Below are 22624 nucleotides of genomic sequence, written 5' to 3'. Positions count from 1 at the left end.
CAGCCTTCACCACAGAGCTGCCTGACTGCTGCAGCCTCTGGCAGGAGCCTGAGCAGAGCAGGGGCTCTTCCAGGAAGGCAAGGAACAGCCAGAGCTGCTCCTTCCCAGAAGGGCCGCCAGGCTCGAGCCCACCAGCTGCAGAGCACAGGGAGGGCCCCAGCTGTCCCCAGGGGCCAGGCTGCTTGTGTGGGAGAGCAGTGCTCCAGCATGGGCAGACACTGGGCTGGGGGAGGGATGCAAGGCACGCATAGCCCCGGCCCCAGCACAGGCTCCCACCTTTGGCCCTCCTGAACATCAGGACCATCGAGACGCTGCCCTGGCCACCTCAAGAGTCCAGCATTGACACCCCTTTCACCACAGCCCAGAAAGCTGCTTCATGGGTGCAGATGTGGATGCAGACTTTAGACCATTTGCAATGCTCCCAGTGAAAGCAATGCGACCAAGATGGACATCTGCCACATCCCTCTGGCCTCGTGGGCACAGCCACAGCAGCAACCACTGCCAAGGACCAGCTCAGACGGCACACCAGGGATCGCCACCCCAGCAAAGCCTGCTCAAGAGCTGCCCCAGGGCCACTCTCACTCGCAGAGGTGGCCACACGAGCCACAGCTTGATGGGTGCCTGTGCGTTACAGATGGAGGAGTCGTGAGTACTGACTCCTGTTGGCAGGACACCCCTACACTCTAACACCGAGGAGGTCCCCTGGAGGCACAGCCAGCTCCTCCCCAACTGGAAGGACTCGTGTGAGGACTGACAGGAGGGGCAGGGCCCCACACAGCCCAGCCTCCCCCTAGGCAACTGTGGATGCCACGGGAAGGAGGGCACATGGCACTGGGGGGTCCCTAGAAAAGTGCTTTATTTGAGTACAGAGGGGAACGGTCACATCACGAGACTACCCAGGCACTGGGCCAGAACCCTCTGCCTGACCCCCTCCAGTCCCTCGCAAGCGCCCCGTCTCTCCCTGTCCAGCGAACAGGCACAGCCCAGTCCTGTGTCCTTGGTTTTCGGGCAGCACTGCCAGCCAGTGCCTGCAGTGGCTTGCATGACAGCACTGCTACTCCGTGACCTCAGGGACAACGCTCACCAGCAAAGTGTCGTAGCCACGCCGCACCAGCAAGGCCAGGCTCTGCTGTGTCCGTACTGCCTCATACACATCCTCTGCACGGCGTGATGCCTGCCCATTGATCTTCAGCACAACATCACCTGCCTTCATCCCTGCCCTGTGGGGAGAATGATGACAGAAGCGCACAGTGGGTGAAGCAGATACTCAGCTTTTTCTATCCAGAAGGAAGGAGAGCCAGGCACTACAGGTTTGGGCTGCTGCACCAGGCGTCCCTCCAGCCACACAGGTACCTTGGCCAACAGGACACCAAGCCTGGGCAAGGGTCACCAGTTGGTTTCTGCTGCAGACTGACAATTGTGGGGCCCAAGCCCTGCTGCTCTGGAGCAAAACACTCCGAGCTAAATACAGCCCATCCTGCAAAGCTGCTCTCTCATGCCACCCCCCAGGGCACAGATGGGCACTTACTGATGGGCTGGGGAGCCAATGATCACCTTGTGGATTAGCACTCCGTAGGAGACATCGGGGAAGCTGGGGTCACGCAGCTTCAGCTCAGCCAGGATGCTGCAGAGTGAACATCAGCATCAGGTAAGTAGCTGGGAGGCAGAGCAGAGCTCCCATCCCACCATGGCTGCACAGGCTTGAAGACCACAGCACAGAACCTCTCTTCCTGTATTCCTGCATACTGCTAAGGGCAAAAAACGAGCTGCAAAGCCCAGGAGCACCAAAACACCACCATCTTCCTGTCAAAAACTAGAGGAAAAAAGTACTAACTGTGCCAGGGAGAGCTGGAAAATACCAAAGCAGTTGCCAACTAGATCACAGCTCCTCGTAATGCATGTCCCCTGTCTGAGCAGCCCCACATCATACCACCCTTCCTGGTATCAGATCTACCCCTCCCCTGCTGCAGTTTCACTTCTCTGCCTTTGGCGGGCAGGACACAACAAAAGCTATGCCCCCTCTTTTTGCCAGATGTGGGTATACCTCTGCTTGACGCGTCTCCCCTACGGAGTCTATAAACAATCCCAGCTCCTCCAATCTTCCTGCAGATCAGGTTTTCCAAACCTAGCTTATATTCTGCACCTCTCACTGCTCCACTTTGGACTCCCTCCAGCTGCTCGTCACCTCTCCCAAAAGCATCCAGGACTGGACACAGTGCTCTGGGTGGATCTCACCAGAGTGGAGGGATCGTGCCTCATGTAAACAGCATTCTTCCCTCAAACAGTGTGCGTGAACTCTGATCCACTGCAGCCCCAGAAATTCTCACGGACTCTGCCCAGTTCCTTGTTCATCAGCCTTGCTCCTCCTGTTCAGTCAGTTATGGCTCCCCACTTCACAATGGTCCCTGCTGAAATCTACTGTACTTTTTCACACATCTTTGCAAGCTGCCATCCCTTCTTGATTTCACAGTATCACACCGTGCCTGAGGTTGGAAGGGACCTCCTAAGACCACCTAGCCCAAGCCCCCTGCTCAAACAAGCTCAGCCAGAGCAGGTTGCCCAGGACTCTGTCCAGCCAGGTTTTGAGTATCTCCAAGGCTGGAGATTCTCCGACCTCTCCAGGCAACCTATGCCAGGCTTTGACCACCCTCCTCACAGTAAAAAAGTAATTTCTTGTGTTCAGATGTAATCTTGTGTTTTGGTTTGTGCCTGTTGCCTCTTCTCCTGTCACTGGGCTCTACTGACAGAGCTACTGATGTGGTCTGCACATTTACTAAGTCAAATCTGCTTCTTCGCCTCAGTCGCTGAAACTGAACAATGCATGCCCTTAAGCAGGTCTCTGTACAAGCGCAGTAAATGCATGATTTTAGGCTACACAGCACTAAGTGTGGCTGCACCTGGTTGTAGTGGGTTGTTGACATGGGTTGGCAGGTAAGTCCCTACCCAGTTGCTCAGTCACTCCCCCAGCAGGATAGGGGAAAGAATATGAAGGGCAAAATCAAGAAAACTTGTGGGTCTACATAAAAATAAGTTTAACAGGCAAAGAAAGAAAGGGGGGGCGCGGAAGGGCAAGCGATGCAAAGGCACTCATTGACCACCTCCCACCTGCACACTGATGGCCAGGTCAATCCCCCAGCAATTGGCTACCTTGGAAAAACTCCCCCCAGTTTTACTGCTGGGCACAACGTCATATGGCATGGTCAGTTCAGGTCAGCTGTCCTGGCTGTGTCCTCTCCCAGCCTCCTCCCGAGGGTGCTGAGTGAGAAATAGGGCAGGCCTTGACACATGAGTAAGCGCTGTTCAGCAACAGCTAAAACATCTGTGTGTTACCAACAGATCTGCTCACAGATCTAACACACAGCATCACGTGGACTGCTAGGAAGAAAATGACTCCATCCCAGCCAGACCCAGTCCACAGGTCAGTCAGTTGAGGGGTCCATTTTCCCCATCACCCTATCACCTACAACACCAGCTGCAGGTCAGAGTTCCCCAGATGCCTACAGTCTCCAGCAGTCTGGCTCAAGAAGCTCCTGAGCTGTAATGCTGTATCTTTGCATTTGAAAATCAGGAAGATTTTTCTTCTGTAAAGTTTTCCAGTTGCTCTTTTGAACCCTACAACATCAGCAAGTACTATCACACATTGCATGAAGAACCAACCAACGTTTTGGACACTTTTCTAGTAAAACCCCTGACCAGCAACACACACCAGCAGCAGTTTCACGTAGAACCTGTTCCCAATAATCAGCGTGTCTTTCCTTTGCTGCTCTCAAAGTCCTTTGCTCGGTCCCTACTTACTCCATGCAGTAAAGTGACTGCAGAGGGCTGTGCTAGCCAGGGTCCTCTCTCTTCCCATTGCTTTTTGTGGCCAAGGCGAGGGTGCCTACAAGCTCCACCATAGCTGTTGGCACACCTCTGTTCCCTTCAGGCAGCAGAGCAAAGGCCTGGTGTCTCAGGAAGCTCCTGCCTGCCAGATAATATGTGCAGTAGGGCCAGGATGGCGAGAGCCTTGTACCCAACACGGAGCTTCTCCTTCTTCCTGTGCTACGCCAAGTTTCTGGCCTTTCAAATGAGCATGTTCAGACAGTGTAATCATCCGATTCCAAGGCGAGCAATCTCTTGTTGGGAGATCTTCCCAGCAACTGAGCACAAACAAGCCTTTTGGTCAGATGGTTTCCCAGGACCAGCTGCCAGATTGCTCACTGGCTGCACTGAAGCCAGATACACTTCTGAGGAGCCACGTCCTGAGCATTTCACACTTCTTCCCTGACAGACTTCATCCTGGCCGCCCGTTTGGTGAAGCAGGGGGAGGTTGGGCTCCCACATCCCACAGGTTTTGCCGAACACCAGCACCATCTACTGGGCACGCTAGCAATGCCGGCAGTACTCCCTGAATCTCGGGAGGCACAGAACATTTTGAAACAAGATACCCAAGGAGGCGGTGCAGCCACCACCATCCCTGGAGGTACTGAAAAGACACATAGATGTGGTGCTTAGGGACATAGCTTACTGGTGGGCTTTGCAGTGCTGGGTGAACAGTTGGACTCAATGATCGCAAAGGTCTTTTCCAACCTAAAAAATTCTATGATTCTGTAAAGTGCACACATTAGGAGCATGCTGGACCAGCACTCTCACTTCTGAGAGCAATTCTGTTCAAGGACAGAGTACCTGCTCTGGTTCCTTGGCTCTTGCAGCCACCTTTCAAGAGATTTCAACTGACTCTTGGGGCTCAGCATGCTAGTAGGGTTGGCAGTTGTAGTGTGCTTGGCAGAAACACCTTTCAGGGCTGTGCTCTGCCCTTCCTAGAAATCCTGCGGCTCTTGTGTGTTGCTTGGGTTTGTAGGCTGCCTGCACCTCTGGACACCACAAGCAGTCTCTGGGGTTCCTGCCAGCGCTCTACTAGCTAGCACCATGATGACTTCTCTCCAGAGGCAGCACCCAGCCTTCCTCCTGAAACCCAGAAGCCTCACATCACCCTGCGTTGCAGCCACGCTGTATGTGCCTACACAGCCTCCTCTCCTACCTGTTTACCTCCTACCTCAGTTGACTTTACTGCAAGCAGACTTGCCATTTCTTATTCTGAAAGTCCCATATTCTAGAACTGTTTCTGCACCACAGCAATTCACCTGGTAGGTCCCTCCTCCCAGAGACTACAACCTGCCCAACTGTTTCATCACAACTTCCAGTTGCACGTTGCATTATCTGTTAATTACACCATCTCTCTGGTGGCTTTTCATTCATGCTGTGTTGCAAGGGCTCTTCATCAAACTCCTTCCAGTGACAATTATAGTCTGACCTGTCACTCTGAGGGGTAGGTTCAGGGACTTTTTATCTGCTTACAGATTATGCCACAAGTGCAGAAACCTGCATGCTTCTAATTCTCCTCTGACATAGCCTAGAGTCTAAACACGACACAAAGACATCTGAAAGTGAATGCTTAAGGCATGAAGACAGCCCTCCCTAAAACAAGCACTCCCAGTTAGTTTGGAAGATCCCATCACACAGTCACCATGCCCCAACAACACCAGCCTGTTGGTACCCGACCTTAGAACACATACCTTGGTGTAAGAGTCAGCATCATCACCCCTATGTAACGGCGCTTCGTCTCTGTATTGCCAAACCAAGAGCCTGTTGAAGGAAAGGACATCAAATGACAAGGCTGAAAACAGGCACACACTCAAAATAGTGCTGGGCTGAGCCAGCCGAGTCACAAAGCTCACAAGCCTCAAGGCAGACATCGTGCGGAGCGAGTTGTTCTGATTCCCTACCAACAGCTTAAGTTCCATTTACCAGTTAGAGCTTTACAGGTATGGCATATTTTGCTTTCCTGGTTTAGGCTGTCATTTTTTGAACTGAGGGTATCACTCCACAGTGCCAACATGAGAATCAGAAAGCAAGAGTCTGCATCAAATAAATTATAACAGACACAAAGGACAAAAAGAGGCAATGTTCCACACAAGTAAATTAACTACCTGTCCTTTACAATACAGCTGAATCCCGCATTTGCATTTCCATTAGTACACAAAAGACTAAGTAGCCCCCAGTTTCCAGGTCATCCTTTCCCTTTCTCAATGCCAACAAATGGTCCACTGATTTCCCCATATGTTGAGATCTAATGAAAAGGACAAAAAAAAAAAAAATAAAATCCTCACCTACCCCTGGGGACTTCAGTGCAAGCTACTTAGGACACTTTAAAAGTCTATACCTGCAGCACGCAGGCCAGCATCTTCCTTGTAGTTTGTTAGGCCCCTGTGGGCAGGGAAGCAGCAGCACAGCTTTCCCATGGCAGGGGAGTTTTGTGCCAGATGGAAGAATCTTCTTACTCCCAAAGACTCTTTCTCATGCTCTGCTTGCCCTTGTCTCAGAAAGGCCCAAAGCCCAGATGTGCCAGAGCTTCCCTCTTTCATCCTCTTCCTCCTCCTGGCCTACTTCCCCCAATACCCAAGCAGGGAGGCACCCAACTCACTTTTGCGCTGCTCCTCCTTTTGCAGGAACCTCCGTAGCCGGTCTGAGGGGATGGCAAAAGAGATGCCTGATGTCACCTTCATAGTGTTCACCCCAATCACTTCGCCATCCTGCAGGGGAAAGGGCACTGTGCTATCCAGCTTGCATCGTTGCGGAGAGGAGGGGAACTGCTGTGCAAGCCTGGAGTCCTGTCTGTGCGCCCGTCCCTTCCCAGCCTGCTGCTTCTGCAGCCTGCTGGACCCTGCTGAGGCTGGGCAGAGACTGGTCTCATGCAGCCCCTCCCTCTGCCCTGCCAGCATCAGCCATTCCAGCCTCACTAGAGTAGGGCTCAGCTCCACCATGCCAGAGACCCATCGGCTCAAGCTCCCTGAAACAGACGCTGCACAGAGCTTCCCACACTGGGCTGATCCCCTGCTCCTCCCTCCTCCTCCTCCTCACAAGGAGCCTGGAGCATACACTGCCCCTCCCTCCCGGCAGCAGTAGCACCCACAGGTGCTCCCACTGAGGGGTACCAAGCCCCTGGGGACACCAATCGAAGAGCACATGGCACACCTCTGCCCTGGCCCGTGAGGGTGCAAGCAGAGCTTACCAAGTTGACGAGGGGGCCCCCGGAGTTCCCAAACTGCAGCAGAGGAAAGAGCAGTAAACAGGCCATGAAAGCAACATCCTCACACAGCAGGACCCGCGGCAGGGAGGCAGAATCCAGAGAACAGGGTCAGGCCGAGAAATGTAGCCAGCACCCAGGTGACTGGCCAGAATCCCTTCGTCTCCCAGTGCTCTGTGTCCAGCCTCCTCTGACCTCACAGCACCCACAGCCCTTCCCCAGCTCCTTCCTCCCCAAAGAGGGCTGATGGGAGGAGGTGCCACCCCACCCACCCACGACCGCGGGCTCCCCTTACATCAATAGCAGCGTCAGTCTGGATGTACTCCATGTCAGAGGTGGTCAGGCCCAGCTCCCGGCCGCCCCGCTGGGCAGAGCTGACGATGCCAGAGGTGATGGTGTTCTGCAGGGCGAACGGGCTGCCCATGGCCACCACAAACTCTCCCTGTCGCACCTCAGAGGAGCGCCCAAGGGGCAGGGTGGGCAGCGGGTGCTGGAAGGGAAGAGGACAGTGAGCAGATGGGAGGGAACGAAGGGAGTCTCCACAACTGCGATGCACACCTTAGGCTTGATCTTGATGGTAGCGATGTCTGCAACCTGGTCCACGTCTTGCACCACAGCATCATACTGCTCACCGCTGGCCAGCTTCACCCGCACACACCGCCGATTTGCCACCACGTGCGCGTTGGTCACAATGAGCCCATCCGGAGACACCAGGAAACCCGAGCCATTAGAGATGGGCACATCACGGCCCGAAAAGGGATGCCTGCAAGATGGGCACAGGTAAGGGAGAGGTGGGAGGGATCCCGAGGGGACTGGTGAAGACTCAGGAGGGCAGGTGCCAGGCAGACTGGGTGGCCCAGACTGGTAGGCCTGGAAAGAAGCAGGGAATAGTGATGATGTCTGGGCAACAGGATGATGGGGGAAGACTCTTTCACTTCTTCACAAAAAGTCCCCATCTCAAGAGTCAAACACGCATGCAAGAAGGGAACAAGCAGGAAGCATCAGGAGCCCATGCACAGCTGCTAAGGTACAATCCCACTGGGACTACAGAGTTAACAGTGGGAAGCTTACGTGAGTGGAGAGCTGCAGTGGATGGTGCAGTCTGGGAAAGAGCAGCAAGGGGGTAAGTAGCAGGGGTTGTGATCTACACAAAGAAGCAGCCTGAACACACAAAGCCTTGCCTCAGAGCAGGTAAAAACCACTCGGGAGGTGATGCAGGAGGTGATGGGTACATCTTCTTTAGACAGCTGGAGGAAGACTCACAACTGCAGGCCCTGGTCCCCATGGGGGACATCAATCATCCTGACCTCTACAGGAAGGCCTGGTGCTGAGGGGGGCAAGGGACGTAGTGACACAAGACACAGAAAGGTCTGATGCGATTGGTGCCTTTTTGCCTTGTTCTTTGGGCCTCCCAAGTTGCTGTACCCTGAGGCAGTCTGCGGGAATGCAGCATCACACAGATCACTGAAGCCAGCTGGACATGCACAGGTCCATGGATACACATGAGAGGGATGGCTGAGGTCCCTGTGAGTGTTCAAATGTCACAGTGGTAAAGGGGATCTCCTGATGGCTGGAAAAAGGCAAGTCACACCAGCCTAAAAGGCAAGTCACACCAGCCTGCAAGGCTGCCAAGAAAGTGGGTCCTGAAAACTGCAGACCAGCCAGTCTCCACAATCTCTGGGAAAGTTATGGAGCAAACGCTCCCAGAAACCCTTTCCCAGCACAGAGCACACAAGAAGGGGACTGGGGGCTGCCAGCACACACGCACCAATGGCAAATCATGCCTGACCAACCTGGCTGGCTCCTGCAGCCAGATGAGTGGCTCTGCAGGTAACAGGTGAGCAGTGGATATTGTTTACCTTAAGCAGGCTTTCAGCCTTGTCTCCTGTGGTGCCATTAGCCACACAGGTGACATGCGGGCTGATAATCAATAATAAGGTCAACAGAAAATTGGCTGGGCCACCTAGGGGCAAGCCCAGCTGGTGGTCAGCTACTAATACCATGCCTCAGGAGGTGGGAGAAGGGCCAGTACCACTCTATGTCCTTCATGTTCCTAAACCAGAGGATGGGACACCACATGCAAACTCAGCAGACCTGCAGATGACACCACACTGGAGGGAGCAGTCAAGAAGCTGAAGGGCTGAGCTACTGTTCAGAGTGTCTTGACAGGCTGGAGACACAGGATGGCAAGATTATGGAGATCAAAGGTAAATGCAAACCGTGCTCTTAGGATGGCGTAATTGTGTGCCACAGGACAGCCTGGGGCCGCTGCCTGGAAGTCAAGAAGGTGGTGGTGTGGCAGCAGCATGTTCCTGTGGTAAAGGCTGGTGGTGTGCACAGGCAGCGGGGTGAGGGGGCCTGTCTCTCCTGCGACACTTGTAGGATCCTACCCGGATGCCGTGCCTGGTTCAGGCTGCCTGGGATACGCGATAGGGCGGCCGCGGGAGAAGCCAGCAGAGGCCCGGCGGTGGCCAGGGTGGGGGTCTGCACTGTGCAGGCGTCGGAGCAGCTCTGCAGGCAGGGCGGACGGGGGAGCCCTCCCTATGGGGTGCGAAGAGGACGGGGACATACCGTCCTCCTCGGAGCAGAACGAGAAGGGACCGGGACAGGGTCAAGAGGGAAACTTCCCCGTCGGGAAGCGGGGAAGCCGGCTCCGCGGGGGCCGTGGGCCGGGCCGTGCACAGCCGCCCGGTGCCGGTACCTGCCCACGATCTCCACGTAGACCAGCGCGGGCGCCGTCTTCTCCACCACGTCGGCGATGAAGTTGAAGGCGGCGCGGGGCGAGGCGGTCGGCGGGGCGGGCACGGCGGCGCGCAGAGCGGGCAGCGCGGGCCGGCGGCTCTCGCCATCCCGGGCCCACAGCAGCACCAGCACTGCCGTCCCGGCGCCCAGCGCCGCAGCCAAGGCCCGGCCCCCAGCGGAGGGAAGAGGAGGGGAAGGCGGCGGCGGCGGCGGGTGGGGCTCAGCGGCCCCGCACAGCGCCCGGCACCAACGCACCGCGCCCGGCAGCAGCGGTGCCCGCGCCCACCGTGCCAGCGCCGCCATGCTGCTGCGGCGCCCGCCCCCGGGGCACGCTGGGAGATGGCGTCCCGCCACTGGTCCCGCCGCTAGCCGCAGCACGGCCGCCGGCGGCGGAGAGCAGGGTGGCTTGGCGGTGGGAGCAGCTCACCGGGCCCACCAGACCGGCCGACTGCCCCCCCCGACTCGCTGGCTGCCGCGGGCCCGCGGCGGGGCGGAGTCCGCGGTGCACGCCGGGAAGGTGCCGCTCCTCCCAGGCTGCCCCGCGCGGGCCAGGCGGGCGGCCGCGGGGGAAGATGGCGGCGGGTGTTGGGCGTCTCTGAGGCACCGGGTGCAGCGGGGATGGAGCCTCCTGCGGCCCCGGGCCCCGAGCGGCTCTTCGACTCGCACCGGTGAGAGCCGCGGGTCCCTGAGGACGAGTGCGGCCCCCTCTGTGTTTCGCGGCGACGGGCCGTGGGCTCCCGGGGAAGGCCCGGGGTTTCAGGGTGTCCCGGGGGCGGCCCGCGCAGGAAGCTGGGCTGTTCCTGTGGGGAGGCCCCGGGTTTCCACTAGAGGAAGGGGTATCCCACGGAGCAACGTGGGGGAGGTCGTAGTGTCCCGCGGGGGGACCGGTGTGGTTCCAGGGTGTGTCTGGGAGGCCCGGGATGGGCTGGGCTTCTCCTTGTGGAGGCCTGGGACTTTATGCAGAGCGAAGGATGCGGGGTGGTCCCTGGGGAGGGCCCGGGTGGGCAGCGGGGGATCCAGTTGTTCCATATACGTCCCAGCCATGCTCAGGCTGTCTGTGCTGCTCTTTGGCCCTATAGGTTTCCGACTGATGGGTTTCTGCTTCTGGCCCTGCTGCTCTACGCACCTGTGGGGCTCTGCCTCCTCGTCCTGCGCCTCTTCATTGGTGTACATGTCTTTCTGGTCAGCTGCGCCCTGCCTGACAGCGTGCTGCGACGGTGCGTGAGCCCAGCTCTCCCCAGGGCACAGAGCTCCTGCTGTTGCCCTGGGTGGGGATGTGGTGTGCAGACAGTGCTGTGGGGCAGTGTGGGGCGGGAGGGCTGCCCTCACCTGTTTGAGGTCTTAGCCATGGAGGCTTGACTCATGCAGAGGTTTACGGGGAGCTGTCCTTTCAGGATTCCTCGTCCCCAGGACCCATGAAAGTACCTTCTCTGCCAAGACCAAAGTTGGCAATTGCCTCTTGAGTGCTTGAGGGTTGATCTGAAATACTTGGATTAGCTGGGTATCTTGCTAGGAATGTCTGTGGCTTGCTGCCCCATATTTCATGCGGCAGCTACAGCTTGACATGCAGCCTTTAGCCCCAACAGCAGTCCCCCAGCAATTCCTGTTCCAGACATCTGTCATATCATTTGCATTTTGTTCTGGTGTCTTTTGTCAAGTCATATGAATTTCCAAGTGTCTGTTCTGTTTGTTGGATGTGTAAGCCAGCAGTGGCTCAGACTGCAGGACTTGAAGAAACCACTTACCCCCACCAGGTTTATTGTACGTGTGATGTGTTCAGTGCTGGGCTTATTTGTGCGGCAAAGTGATCCCCGGCTTCGTGATGTCAATGTGAGGGTGTATATCGCCAACCACGTGACACAGTTCGATCACAATGTCATCAACCTTCTGACCTCATGTAATACGGTGAGTAACTTGGAGCCAAGCATGGCAGGTCTGGAAGCAGCTGTCTCCAAGAGAAGTGCACAGGGGGCTCTTTTATTATGTAGGTGTTGCCGTGGTCTTCTTCAGGTTTTATTTATTAACCCAGGATTGCACCAGCCTTGAGGTTTTTCTGTCTGGTTCAGTGTCACGCTCTTAGGCTCTGCATGAAAAAATGAAATGGCAAGCAGGAACAGTTATGTTACAGTGGGTATTGATTTTATTGGAAGAGAGTGGGCAGATCCTAGCATCCGTATCCTTTTTTCTGGCCTTTCAGAAGTGCTGTCAGAAGCAGGCTGGTTGTGGGGTTTTCCCCTGGCATTGGGTGCCACTTCTGTGTGTGTGGACAGCTGGCTGTGCTGCAGAGGTGTGCTGAGGGGAGCTGCACGGTGGGGTGGTGGTGCTCAGGTTTTTGTGCCGGGCTGGTGGTTTTGTAGCTTTCCCTGTACTCTTGTGAAATTCCTTATATGTGGAGTTCCTGAATCAGCAGACTCTGAATATGCCTGGGAGTGAGTTGGCTGGTCCTATATCCTGAGCAGCAGTGGGTTTGCTCCTTACCTGGAGAAAAGTAACTCTTGGCAGTAGTGTGTCCTTTGTCAAGTGTGTCAGCAACTACTAGAGAGAACACAGTTGTTGCCCAGGGCACTGGCAGACAGGGGACAGTCTGAACTGAAGATTAGTAATCAGAATCCTAGGGAATGGGGGCCAGGGGAGTTATTGAGGCCTGGCAGTACTATGTCCTCTGCTACTAGTGCTTTTAGCCTGCAGGTTGCTCCCTCAGCCCCTAGAGGCGTTTTTGGTAATAAGCAGGAACTTTTGTTTCCCGCTGTCATCTGGGAAAGTAGGCCTTGAGGGGAGGGGAGGACAGCTTTTCTTCCTTACTTACTCCTGTTTTCCCTTGCAGCCTGCGTTGAATGGTGCCCCTGGTTTCATCTGCTGGTCACGAGGATTCATGGAGCTGGGAGTAACAGGAAGCCGAGCAGAGCTGGTGGATTCGCTGAAGGCATATTCATCCCACAGAGGAAACCCACCGCTGCTGCTGTTCCCAGAGGAGGCTGCCACCAATGGCCGGGCTGGCTTGCTCCGTTTCAGGTACTAGGAATGAGTATTCCTGCGGTGGGGCTGTTTTTATTTTGTTTTATCTTTAGGATCATTCACTGCTGAATTTTTCCTTTTCAGCTCTTGGCCGTTCTCAATCTTGGATGTGGTACAGCCAGTTGCCCTACAAGTTCAGAGGCCTTTGATCACTGTGGTGAGTCAGGGACATAGGGCAAGGAGGAGTTGTGGAGGCATGTGCTGTGTGAGGGGCTTGGTGATGCCATTAATTCTGCTTCTGCTCTGAAGTCTGTGGGTAGTGCAGCCTGGCCTTGTGTCCTGTAACGCCATGGACTAGCTTCTCAGCACTAACACTGTTTTTTCAAGTGCCTTTCACAGAGAACTTCTGCTAAGTCAGTACTCTTTTAGTTACACTGGCAATTTTGATAAATGTTTTAGTGGCTCAGCTGCCTAGCAGTGTGCCCTCTGGCTTCCATGACCATAACACCACTGTGTCTCATCTCCTTTTCAAGTGCTTTGAAAGAGTAGTTCTAGTCGCCTTGGAGAGTGGCTAATGTGCCAAAGGTTATGCAAGGCTCTCTGGAGTAGGCTCTTGAACTCCTGCCTCCCAAATGCACAGATGTAACATGATGCAACATTAGCTTCAAAAAAGTGGCAAAGTTCATGATGATAATACTAGCGCTGCTAAACAGATTGCAATGAAACTGTTGTCAGCTTATTAACAGTGAGATTTTGTTGAATTTGTTATTTCTTGGTATGATTTATGGATCTAGTTGATTAAAAGACAGTTACATTTTATATTAATCTGACATTTTAATTGATTCTCTATTGTCCCATTTTTTTTAAGGTGGTATGGCACAGTGGATAGATTTATAGCCACTCACCAGTGGGTCACAAAATATGGCTGCCCATACTAAAACATCAGCATGCAGTTGTTTTTGAAGTGAGATTCTGTTAGGGGTTAGTTCTTTTCCCAGTGCTATTTATTGCTTTTATTGATGCTGCAGATGACAGTATTGAGATCCCTGCTGGTAAAGTTCAGGTTGGTGAGTAATGAAGTTAAATTATTGATTGTGATCCAGTGAAGTACTGATAACTGCAAGTGAACGGCTGTTACTTCTAAGTCTAATGTGGTCTGTGGGTGCATAAGAAGAGGAGTGTCTGGCAGGGTAAGGAACACAGTGTTACCTGGATGTGCGCAATGATGAACACTGCTAAAATATTATGTGAAGCTTCGGTAATTCTGCTGCCAAGAAAGTGGGGCAGTAGTAGAATTCAAGGAGGCCTTAAGTATGATGTGGAATCCAGAGAGCAGCACTTAAAGGCACTCAACTTAATCAGCTTATCAGAGAAAAGGCAGAGAGATTGTTGTGGATAGCTGCTTGCATATTGGAGGAGAGGCTTAAGAATGGAGAATTCTTTTTCTTTCTGAGAAAGCACACAGCAGCAGTCTCCAGGTGCTGAGATGAAATGTTGGTGCTGCTCAAGTTCAGTTTTGGATTAAGATACAGTTTTCTAACAGTGAGGATACTTTAAATTTTTGAATGACTGCCCCAGAGAACTGGGAGAGCTATGCCGTTCTGGACTGTTTGTAGTGAATGTCTTATGTTGTTATGGTTTTGGCTCCTCTGGTAACTTTTCACATTTCACAGAATTTGCATTTGTCTGTGCATCCCTGCCTTCATGAATGTTAGGGAGAACAGCATGCAGGTAACTGCAGATCTGTTTGAAGATACTGGTTACGGTTATACCTTGACTCACATTTTTACCTTCAGAGGTTGAGCAGGACTTTTTGCCCTTCATGCACAGTGACTAAGTAAATCCTGGCAGATTTCTTATGTAATTTTAAACCATCAGAAACTTCTGAGGACTGGGGATGCAATACTTTGAATGGTTTGATCAGTGCTTTACAGAAAGCTTTCATAGATGCTTATGTGACATATATAAGACACTGGGCCAAGCAAAATAGCACCAAATTTGGGTTTAAGAAAGAGTTTTCTCCACCTCCAGTTGGTGGAACCTTGAAGGAGGGTGTTGTTCTGTGCACAAGGCAGCATAACTGAAGTCTTGCTTTTGGCATCACTATAAGTATTTGATTTTAGGTTTTTTAGATCTGTTTATCCAGGAGATGAGGCTTCTTTACTGTTACCCTTGGTGGCTGTGGCTTCAGGGCTTTTCTCATTTATAGCACCTCTTTCCAGACCATGGAATAAACCAGGCATGAAGCCTTTCTTAGAATCATAGAATCATTTAGGTTGGAAAAGACCTTTACAATCATTGGGTCCAACTGTTCACCCAGCGCTGCATTTATTTGCTTCTGAGCATCAAGTATGAGAAAGCATGGGATTGTCCCTAAACATGTCCCTAAGCACCACATCTACAAAGCTTTTAAATACCTCCAGGAATACTCCACCACCTCCCTGGGAGCCTATTCCAATGCTTGATAACCCTTTCAATGAAGAAATTTTTCCTGATAGCAAATCTAAACCTCCTTCAATGCGACTTGAGGCCGTTTCCTCTTGTCCCATCGCTTGTTACCTGGGAGAAGAGACTGACCCCCTACAGGGGGTACAGCTCCTTTCAGGTAGTTGCAGAGAGCGATAAGGTCTCCCCTGAGCTTCCTTTTCTCCAGGTTAAACACCCCAAATTCCCTCAGCCACTCAGACTTGTGCTCCAGACCCTTCCCCAGCTTTGTTGCCCTTCTCTGGACACACTGCAGCCCCTCAGTGTCTTGTCCTGTAACGAGGGCTCAAAACTGAACCCAGTATTTGAGATGCAGCCCCACCAGTGCCGAGTACAGGGTGACAATCCTTTCCCTAGTCCTGCTGGCCGCACTATTTCCGACTCAAGCCAGAGTACTATTGGCCACCTGGGCACACTGCTGGCTTGTGCTCAGCTGGCCGTCAGCCAGCCCCCCGAGACCCTTTCCTGCTGGGCAGCTTCCCAGCTGCTCTGTCCCTAGCCTGCAGTGCTGTGTATGGTTATTGTGACCCACAAGCAGGGCCCGGCCCTCAGCCTTGCTGAACCTCAGTTGGCCTTGTCCCATCGATCCAGCTTGTCTAGTTCCCTCTATAGGGCCTTCCTGCCCTCCAGCAGATCAACACTTCCTTACTGAGGGTGTACTCGATCCCCTCATCCAGATCATTGATAAAGGTATTAAACAGCACTGGCCCCAGCATTGAGCGCTGGGGAACACCACTTGTGACCGGCTGCCAGCTGGAGTTAACTACATTCACCACCGCTCTTTGGGCTTGGCTATCCAGCTGGTTTTTACCCAGTTAAGAGTACGGCTGTTCAAGCCATGGTCAGCCAGTCTCTCCAGGAGAATGCTGTGGGAAATGGTGTCAAAGGCTTGGAGCCACACTGCTTTGGTCAAGGCTGAAGTCAGGTGTAAAAGAAGCCGAGGCAGCTACATTGCAAGCTGTAGATCTTGAGATGGTGTTCTCACAAGGTTGTGGGAAGTTTGGTTACTGCAGGATAAAAGTAACAACTACAAAAATCCTAGGAACAACGTCCATTCAGTAGCAAGTTCTTTAGAATCATTGAAAAGTGTAGGGTGGGAGGAGTCTCTGGAGGTCTTTACTTCAGCTTTCTGCTCACAGTCAAACTGGGTCCTGAATATGGTCCAGCTGTTCAGGGCTGTGTCCTGTTCAGAAGGATGGAGAGCCCACCACTTCAGGGTGGCTGTTCCAGTGCTTTCTGCTGGCAGGCATTGCAGTACTTCTCAGGGAAAAGGTTATTTGCTAATTTTTAGAAAAAAGGAAGAAAGACTTCACAGTGCAGCCTGTTTGGAAATGAAGAGAGAAAGCTTATGGGAGCTGGGACGTTACAGGGGCTGTTCCCATCATAATAAGGGAGGATTGTTCATGATTCTAAGGGAGCATTAGTAGTAGGTCTTCAGGCATTTCCAGTCCTTTCTAAAGGTACAGTCTAGCAGAGAGTATGAGACTATTGAGGGAAAATCTTGCTGCCCTAGTGAGAGGAAAAAATGACTCAGAGCAGTGAAAACTTTGACTCTACATGTTGAAGAGTAATGAAGATGAATCTGCCCTGGGGCTTGCCCTCACTGTGTGCTGGATTTGCTGTTCCCTCTTTCCCAGTCCTCCACATCTCTCTGCCTGCGTATCTGTTACTCGCTGTCATGGCTCAGCTGCATTCTGCCCGCCTGCTTACCTGATGGAGACCTGACTAGCTCGTGTTTTGTGGGCCACGATCTCATTGTGCTCTCTTCCCCAGAGCGTGGCTGACTCCTCCTGGATTACAGAGCTGCTCTGGACCTTCTTTGTTCCCTTCACAATATATCAAGTAAGGTACTATCTCTCTCTCTCTCTTTCACTTGGGGCAGGATTTAGGATGGGCAGAGAGTCTGATGTTTTTGCTGTTGTAGTAAGAAATCTTTTGGTATGTGCTAATGCACACCCTCATTGTGGTATCTCGGCATGGCTTCATTCAGTATTATTTGGTCCATGCCAGATCCAGCGTCTGGGCCAGCTTCAAGCAGCTTCTAAAGTGGAGAGGGCTCTTGTTGCTGTGTTGAGTTGGTGAAGGAGAGGAGTCTCTCAGGGCTCTTAATGTCAAGTTTGCCGGGTATATTTTTGAAGCTAGCTGCTCTGCTGTAACTCACCCCAGGGTTGCACGTGTCCCATGGGTGATTTCCAGCAGGCAGTTCAGTCCTCTAGCATCTGCCTCTTCCCTGCAATCCCCTGTGAATTGCAGAGGTAGTTCAGATGCCCGTCCAGGGCCCAAGTGAGCCCAGACTGGCTGAGTAGCTTCGGTGTAATAAGGGTTCACAGGCAGCAGAAGGGGCTTGGAGTCAAATGTAGGGGTTGGGGTATTTCAGCAAAGAAAAGCCTTGTGCTGTAGCCTTCCCTGGCCATATCTGGCTCCAGTCGGACCTTTTTCTGCTTTCACATAAATGGCAGTGGCTCCTCATTTGGGGCCTTCCTGGAAACTTCATTAGGAGATACTTTGCATGTTACATCTGAGTGCTAAAGAAGATTCAGCGAGCCAGTGTTGTCTCCTGAGCCATGCCTTGCCCTTAATTTTGCAAGCTAGTTTGAGGTTTGATGCTCATCTTGTGGGGAGAGATTTGGGGTGAGCAGGGAGAGATGAGGTGGGGATAGTACCGTTGCACTATTGATCCCAGATGGGGCTGGCTCCTCCAGCAGCCCTTGAAGCAGTCAGCCCAGTGCTGTTGTCCCTATTCAGGTGGATGCCGTCTGTCCCCAGACGAGCTGAAGAACTGAGTGAGGATTTTGCGCTCCGAGTTCAGGAGGTAGGAGGATGATGTGGGAGGGGGATGTGTAGGACTGCTGCAATTTGGGATGGTCACAGAGGAGAATGGGGTGCAAGCAGAGTTGCAAAGGGCATTTCTGGATGGGTGTATCTGTATGATGGGAACTCTGGTCCATATTTATTGCCCCTTACTCAGTTTTTCCATGGCTTATTTGCTAACCCCCGTTCAGCCCTTCTGCCAGTTATGAAGGCTCTCCCCATCTAGTTAAAACTTTTTACTCCCTTTTTGTAATACCACAAATCAAACAAAGCAGTTGTTCCTCCACCTTTCCCGTATGTGCTGGGTAGGTCATAGCTCCTGTACCAAAGATCCCGTTTTGGCAGGATGGTATTGCCTACTCCTGGTCCTTCATGTGCTCCATGCAACACTGAAATGCATCACTGAGGCCCTGGAGAAATCAGTTCCCAGTCCTCTTCCCCTCGCCGTGGCTCCATGCAGGCCTGTACATCTGATACACTCCCCTGCAAGATGGGAGTGCCTGGGTCATACATGTTGTGTCATGTACATGTGACTCTTCTCTGCATTTCTGCAGCTCTTGGCCATGGAGCTGGGTGTGGTATCCACACGGCTCACTGCAGCAGATAAAACTGAACACATGAAGAGGCTGAGACACACATCGCTTCTCCACTTTGCCCCAGGTGGGTGTCCTGGGTAGTGTCCTGACTACGAAACTGCCACTTAGGCTTTGCCTCTGGGGGTCTCAGTCTGATCTTGGTTACTCGTGCATGGAGGGAGAGGAGAAGGCATGTTTGACATCCTCCTGGGGAGCAGGGACTGCCTGTGTGCCCTAGGCTCGAGTTTGTAGCTAGCTGGCAGGGAGAGAACCACCACCCCGGAGCACAGACGTGATGGTCATGCGCAGGAAGTCCGGCTTTCTTATGGCACCAGTTCATACTAGAGAAAGTGGAGCTGCTGGAATGCAAAGGCTGTGCATCTTTAGGCCACCTTCTTGTGCCCACTGTTCTTTCTCTTGCAGCCTCGAGCCAGCCCCTGGCAGCCAGGCCCAGGATACCTTCCAGCCTGACTGGTGTTGCTCCTGAGGATGTGCGGATCATGGCAATGGCACAGCGGGTCAAGGAGGTGCTGCCTCATGTGCCTCTGGAGGTCATCAGGATAGACCTGGGTAAGTGATGCCTGGGGTACTGGCAGGGATGCAGGATCACCTTCCATGCCAAGTCTCCCTGATACCTGAAAGCAGAAACCTCATCCCTGCTGCACTGTGGAGTGCAATGGCAGCAAAGATGTGAGCGTCCTGATGTTGCACCTCCCTCTCTAACAGACCCTCTTTGTCCCTACAGCCCAAACCAACTGTGTGGATACCACTATTGCCAACTTGCTGGAGGGGAGAGTACCCTTCTTTCCTGAAAGTAAGGAGGCTGGTACTGACCTGCCTGCCCCGTCTACCTCCCAGGCTGCAGCTGCTTCTGGTGTCCAGGGCTCCATAGCTGTGCCTTCTTCCAAGGTACTTTGGTGGTTGTGTTATCTCCTGTGGTCTGACTGCTCGCAGCCAGAGCATGATGGCCTGTGTTCAGGACTAGCCATGATGTCAGGGCAACGGAGACCGAATTGGCATGCTGCGTCCTTGCAGAGCCACTAAGGAGGTCTCCTGACCTTGTTTGACTGTCTCCTGGTGGCTCTTGTGCTTTCTGTTCCAGCCAGCTACAATGCAATTTGCAAAGTCCCCTGTGGAGCGGCACCTGTCCTTGCAGGAGCGGAAACGAGCGTTGTATGACTATGCCAGGAGGTAAGAGTCCACCCACAGCTCACCCTGTCAGAGTCCCCAGACCCCATCCCCAGCAGTAACCTGGACATGCCCCAAACAAGGGCCAGCCCTGGCTTTGTCTCATGTCCTCCTGTTCCTCTCATCTGGCCCAAGACACCAGGGCTGAGGCAGTGAACCATTGCTGAAGGAGGGAGGAGGCAGATGTTGGTCTGCTTCACCTCTTCCAAGCATGCAGCCCCTTGTCATTCCTGGGAAGTGCCCTGTCTCCTGAATTGCCACCAGGTTTCTGGTTTTGAGGACTAGGTGGGATAGATGCCAGAAACTCAGCTGCTGAGGAATAGAGCTTAGCAAAAAACCCCTCATTTGGTTCTTTGGCCTAGTGGAGTTGACTGATAGAAGCCATTGTGGGCCTACAGATTTCTTTGAAATTAGTATTGATGCTATGAAACACTCATTGTAGAAAGAAGCTTGTTGTTTGGCAACAGGGAGAGTGCATTAATCTTCCTCGGTGTAAAGGGAGAATTACAGAGAACAGGGAGTGAGTTTAACCTCTGTGCCTCGTTTTGATGAGGCAAATATTGGAACAAGTGTCCAATTCTGCTGGTGTCTGCAGCTGTTTTTTTAGGAAAGATAACAGAAATTTTAGAATTAGTTTGGAGGGAAAGTTAAGTCTGTTAAACTCAATGTACATGTGATGGCATGCTATATATAATTCTGGGTGAAGGAACCAGGTTCTGAAAGTCTGTGTAGTCTGACAGAAAAACAGAATAGTAACTAATGGCTAGAAGTTGTAGGCAGATGGACTTTACACAGGTAATGGGGTAGCTGTTTCTGAAGAGGAAATAGATTAATTAGTGGAGTAAGCTTCCGCAAGAAATGATGGCTTTTCGGTGGCTGGCTGTTTCCCCACTGAGCCTGCCTAAGTCCTTAGAAGACAGTAGAGATAATGGAGTGTTTGGCTCAGTCCAGCGTGAGAATAGGCCTGCTTGCTGCAAGATCGGGTCTCCACTCCGTAGGGTCTTGCTGTGAAGGGGAGAACGTGTCTGATGTCATGCTGAGGTGCTGCACTGAGCTTTGCTCCAGAGCACTCCAGGAGAAAATTGTGGAGGGTCAGGGATCAGTTAAACCTTTGAGATCCTGTGGCTTTTTGACACCGCATCAGCTTCTCCCTGCTGCTGCAAGTAGGAAATGCCCGTGGTTGGAGGTTGAAGCTAGGTGAATTCTAAGTGCCCCTTTCTGAAGGGCTACCCCTAGGTGACTCCGGGTAGGTCTGTCACCAATAATTTAAACTAAATGCATCTGTTTTTCTGAAAGATCATTTCAGTTTAGAGGAATTACATCTCAGAATAGTCCTATAGCTTAGAGAATGTTTGACTCTGTCTTCAGAGCTGTCCCCCAAACCTTTCACCATGAGCACAGAGATGGCTGAGGGCTCTTTCTGGGTCATATTGGGCATAGTCTGTTCAGCAGCAAAGAAAAGAGGGTGGAAATCCTTTACTGTGGATATCCTACCTGACTTTGTTGCTCTTCTACATGCTGATCTTTTATGTCCCTTTTCCGAGGCTCTTCTAACTTCTGGCTGTAGAGTAGTGATGCCTATACTTCCCTGAGAGGAGGGATGTGGAAGGGCAATTGCACCCCTCGCCTTTCTGTCTTGAGTTCTGAGTGACAGCAGCAACCTCTGTCACTTGGCCGTTTCAGCCTCAGAGAAGGTTCGCAGCTCAAGGCTTGTGGGATGTTTTGTTTTCATATAGCCCTCTGCCCAGGCTGCTGAAAGGACGGGCGATTTGCAGCAAGATGTGGCTGTTTGTGGGGGAGGATTTTACGTTTTGAGCACGGTGTGTTGCCCAGGTAGCCAGTGTTCAATGGCAGCCTGCGCAGGATGTGGCAGAAGCGGGGTGTCTCAGTTCAGGGTGGTGGTCACAGTAGTCTGGTGGTCTTGCAGTGTCACCTCTCCCTGCTCCCAGGTGGAGCCTGTCTTTGACCTGGCACCTTTCCCGCCTCTGGGGCCTGGAGTGTTGTGCGTACACGTCCCGGTTTCAGATGGGATTGAGTTAGTTGTGTCTTGGTAACGCACAATCTCATCCAAATGAGGTGTGAGGCTTAGCTTCCGTGGTCCCACTTGGGGACAGTGACACATTTCCCGTGTGCTTTTTAGCTTTCCTAAGTGGAATGCTTTGGGTGCTGGCTGGTACCGTACCTGTCACACGTTGCGTGGCTGGGGCTTTGCTGGTGGGGTGGCTCGGGATAACCGTTGCGTCCGGAAGGCTTGGCGGGGGAGCCCCTGTCCCGGGCGCTGGGCAGTGGCCGGCTCCGGGCCCGCAGCCGCGGCTGGCGGTCTCGGGCAGCCTCCCGGGCCTGGCCTGTGCTCGGCGCTACTGACTTGGGCTTGTCCCCAGCAGCGACTGGTGGCTTTCTGGAGCGGCGCGTTCTGCCTGGCGGGGTCACGCCCGGTCTCTTGGGCTCTAGGCCAGCGAGGAACGACAACGCCGGGGTCTGGGGAGGGTCCCGGCCCGGCTGCCGGGGCGGGCCCCCGCCGCACACCCCCGGAGTGGGGAGTGCAGTGCGCGCCCCCGCCCCGGCGGGGCTCCCTCCCCGCCCCTGCCCCCGCCCGGGCGGCCGCGGGGCGGCCCGGGCCTGACGGCGCTTTCCCCCGCAGGAGGTTCGCGGAGAAGCACGGCGCGGCGCGGCCCGGCGGCAGCCCCTGAGCGGGCCCGGCCCCGCCCCCTGCGGCCGGCCCGGGCGCCCCCCGGCGGCGGAAATAAACGGCGGCAGCGTCTGGCGCGGCTCGGCTCTGCGGGCAGCGGGGGGCGGTGCCGGG

General features: G+C 53.5%; 2 protein-coding genes across 3 annotated transcripts; one reads left to right on the top strand and one right to left on the bottom strand.

The window, feature by feature from the left end:
- Positions 1-839: 839 nt before the first annotated feature.
- HTRA2 (HtrA serine peptidase 2) lies at positions 840-10318 on the bottom strand. The gene is made up of 8 exons (XM_056345938.1): positions 9768-10318; positions 7625-7829; positions 7362-7556; positions 7052-7084; positions 6464-6572; positions 5556-5625; positions 1529-1624; positions 840-1220 (listed from the first exon to the last, which is right to left on the bottom strand). The coding sequence occupies exons 1-8, from the start codon at positions 10109-10111 to the stop codon at positions 1055-1057; spliced, it is 1218 nt and encodes a 405-aa protein (XP_056201913.1). The 5' UTR covers positions 10112-10318; the 3' UTR covers positions 840-1054.
- Positions 10319-10321: 3 nt separating this feature from the next.
- On the top strand, positions 10322-22582 carry AUP1 (AUP1 lipid droplet regulating VLDL assembly factor). 2 transcript variants are annotated; one of them, XM_056345915.1, is made up of 12 exons: positions 10322-10476; positions 10888-11025; positions 11563-11713; positions 12633-12820; positions 12908-12980; positions 17021-17094; positions 17993-18059; positions 18613-18718; positions 19057-19203; positions 19379-19542; positions 19736-19824; positions 22463-22582. In XM_056345915.1, the coding sequence occupies exons 1-12, from the start codon at positions 10427-10429 to the stop codon at positions 22509-22511; spliced, it is 1296 nt and encodes a 431-aa protein (XP_056201890.1). In that variant the 5' UTR covers positions 10322-10426; the 3' UTR covers positions 22512-22582. The 2 variants fall into 2 exon arrangements, with proteins under 2 accessions (XP_056201890.1, XP_056201901.1); XM_056345926.1 differs by lacking the exon at positions 17993-18059 and having other exon boundaries at positions 17021-17089.
- The last annotated feature ends 42 nt before the right edge of the window (positions 22583-22624 follow it).

The sequence above is a fragment of the Falco biarmicus genome, chromosome 1 (genome assembly GCF_023638135.1).
Source record: "Falco biarmicus isolate bFalBia1 chromosome 1, bFalBia1.pri, whole genome shotgun sequence".
NCBI classification, from domain to species: domain Eukaryota; kingdom Metazoa; phylum Chordata; class Aves; order Falconiformes; family Falconidae; genus Falco; species Falco biarmicus.
The sequence above is the reverse complement of the archived record's forward strand: the minus strand, read 5'-3'. Positions and strand labels throughout refer to the sequence as shown.

What these genes read in the sequence shown, in the direction of transcription:
- HTRA2 (XM_056345938.1), bottom strand. Translation starts at nt 10,111, where the DNA reads ATGGCGGCGCTGGCACGGTGGGCGCGGGCACCGCTGCTGCCGGGCGCG. An exon ending in TACGTGGAGATCGTGGGCAG is followed by an intron (nt 7,830 to 9,767) that starts GTACCGGCACCG and finishes CCCATCTTGCAG; the next exon opens with GCATCCCTTTTCGGGCCGTG. An exon ending in AAAGGAGGAGCAGCGCAAAA is followed by an intron (nt 5,626 to 6,463) that starts GTGAGTTGGGTG and finishes TTCCTTCAACAG; the next exon opens with GCTCTTGGTTTGGCAATACA.
- AUP1 (XM_056345915.1), top strand. Translation starts at nt 10,427, where the DNA reads ATGGAGCCTCCTGCGGCCCCGGGCCCCGAGCGGCTCTTCGACTCGCAC. An exon ending in GCTTCTCCACTTTGCCCCAG is followed by an intron (nt 18,719 to 19,056) that starts GTGGGTGTCCTG and finishes TTTCTCTTGCAG; the next exon opens with CCTCGAGCCAGCCCCTGGCA. An exon ending in TAGCTGTGCCTTCTTCCAAG is followed by an intron (nt 19,543 to 19,735) that starts GTACTTTGGTGG and finishes TTTCTGTTCCAG; the next exon opens with CCAGCTACAATGCAATTTGC.